General features: G+C 35.9%; 1 protein-coding gene across 8 annotated transcripts in view; it reads left to right on the plus strand.

Moving 5' to 3' along the window:
* The window catches only part of Ralgapa1 (Ral GTPase activating protein catalytic alpha subunit 1), a 233,890-nt gene that overhangs the window by 65,522 nt on the left and 167,365 nt on the right, over positions 1–1,003 (plus strand). For all 8 annotated transcript variants that reach the window (XM_013347173.2, XM_013347178.2, XM_013347177.2 and 5 more), the window contains exon 11: positions 649–846. In XM_013347173.2, coding sequence (XP_013202627.1) covers positions 649–846 — 198 coding nt within the window. The remainder of the gene's footprint in view (positions 1–648; positions 847–1,003) is intronic.

The following is a 1,003-nucleotide window of genomic DNA, read 5'->3' on the forward strand; positions in this document are numbered from 1 at the left end:
TGTAGACCAGGCTGGTCTTGAACTCACAGAGATCCGCCTGCCTCTGCCTCCCGAGTGCTGGGATTAAAGGCGTGCGCCACCATCGCCCGGCTGCAGTAAATCTTTTTATGGGAGCACTTTTTTCTTCTGGTTTTTCAAGACAGAGTTTCTCTGTGTAACACTCCTAGCTGTCCTAGTTCTAGCTCTCGTAGACCAGGACGGCCTGTACTCACAGAGATTTGCCTGTCTCTGTCTCCTGAGTGCTGGGATTAAAGGCTGTGCCACTACCGTCTGCCTTATGAGAACATTTTAATAGTAATAATTCTCAAAATAGCAGTAAATATAAGTTTATAAAATGTGGCTTATCATGAGAAGTTATTTATTTTGAACTTTGTAAGAGTAAAATTTCATGAAACAATATTACCATTCAGAAGTAACGCAATTAAAAAAATCTTTGTTTCTTCTGCTTGAATAGTTATGTACTGTATTTCTCCTTCAAGGTATCCACAAAATATTTGGAGATAAAAGGCTTTTTGTGAATTGATTAGTAGTTAATGAGTTAAGTTTGTAAAATTGTTAATATCCTCATTATGTGAGATGAGAAATATATTAGTATGTTTGTGACAAAATAAAATGTATCATTCTTTTTCTTTTTTTCCTATTTAATAGGCATTTTTATTACCAATTTGTGAAGCAGCAGCTATGAGAAAAGTGGTGAAAGTGTATCAAGAATGGATCCAACAAGAGGAAAAGCCTTTGTTTATGCAGGAGCCTGACGAACGTGTGCTCCCTTCTTCAGATATACCTTGTCTCGAAAACATTACAGACCAGAATATTTCAATAGAAGATGGAGAAAAAAGAGAAGAGGTAAAATGATAACTTATATATGTTTTAATGTAAGGTCAATAGATTAGAGTTTTTCAAAAGTATAATAATTTTGCCTGGCAATCTTGTCTACTTCCCCTACCCAGGAGGATAGCTATATGTTTTTCTTTGGGTTCACCTTCTTATTTAGCTTCTTTAG

Source organism: Microtus ochrogaster, chromosome 1 (genome assembly GCF_000317375.1).
Source record: "Microtus ochrogaster isolate Prairie Vole_2 chromosome 1, MicOch1.0, whole genome shotgun sequence".
NCBI classification, from domain to species: Eukaryota; Metazoa; Chordata; class Mammalia; order Rodentia; family Cricetidae; genus Microtus; species Microtus ochrogaster.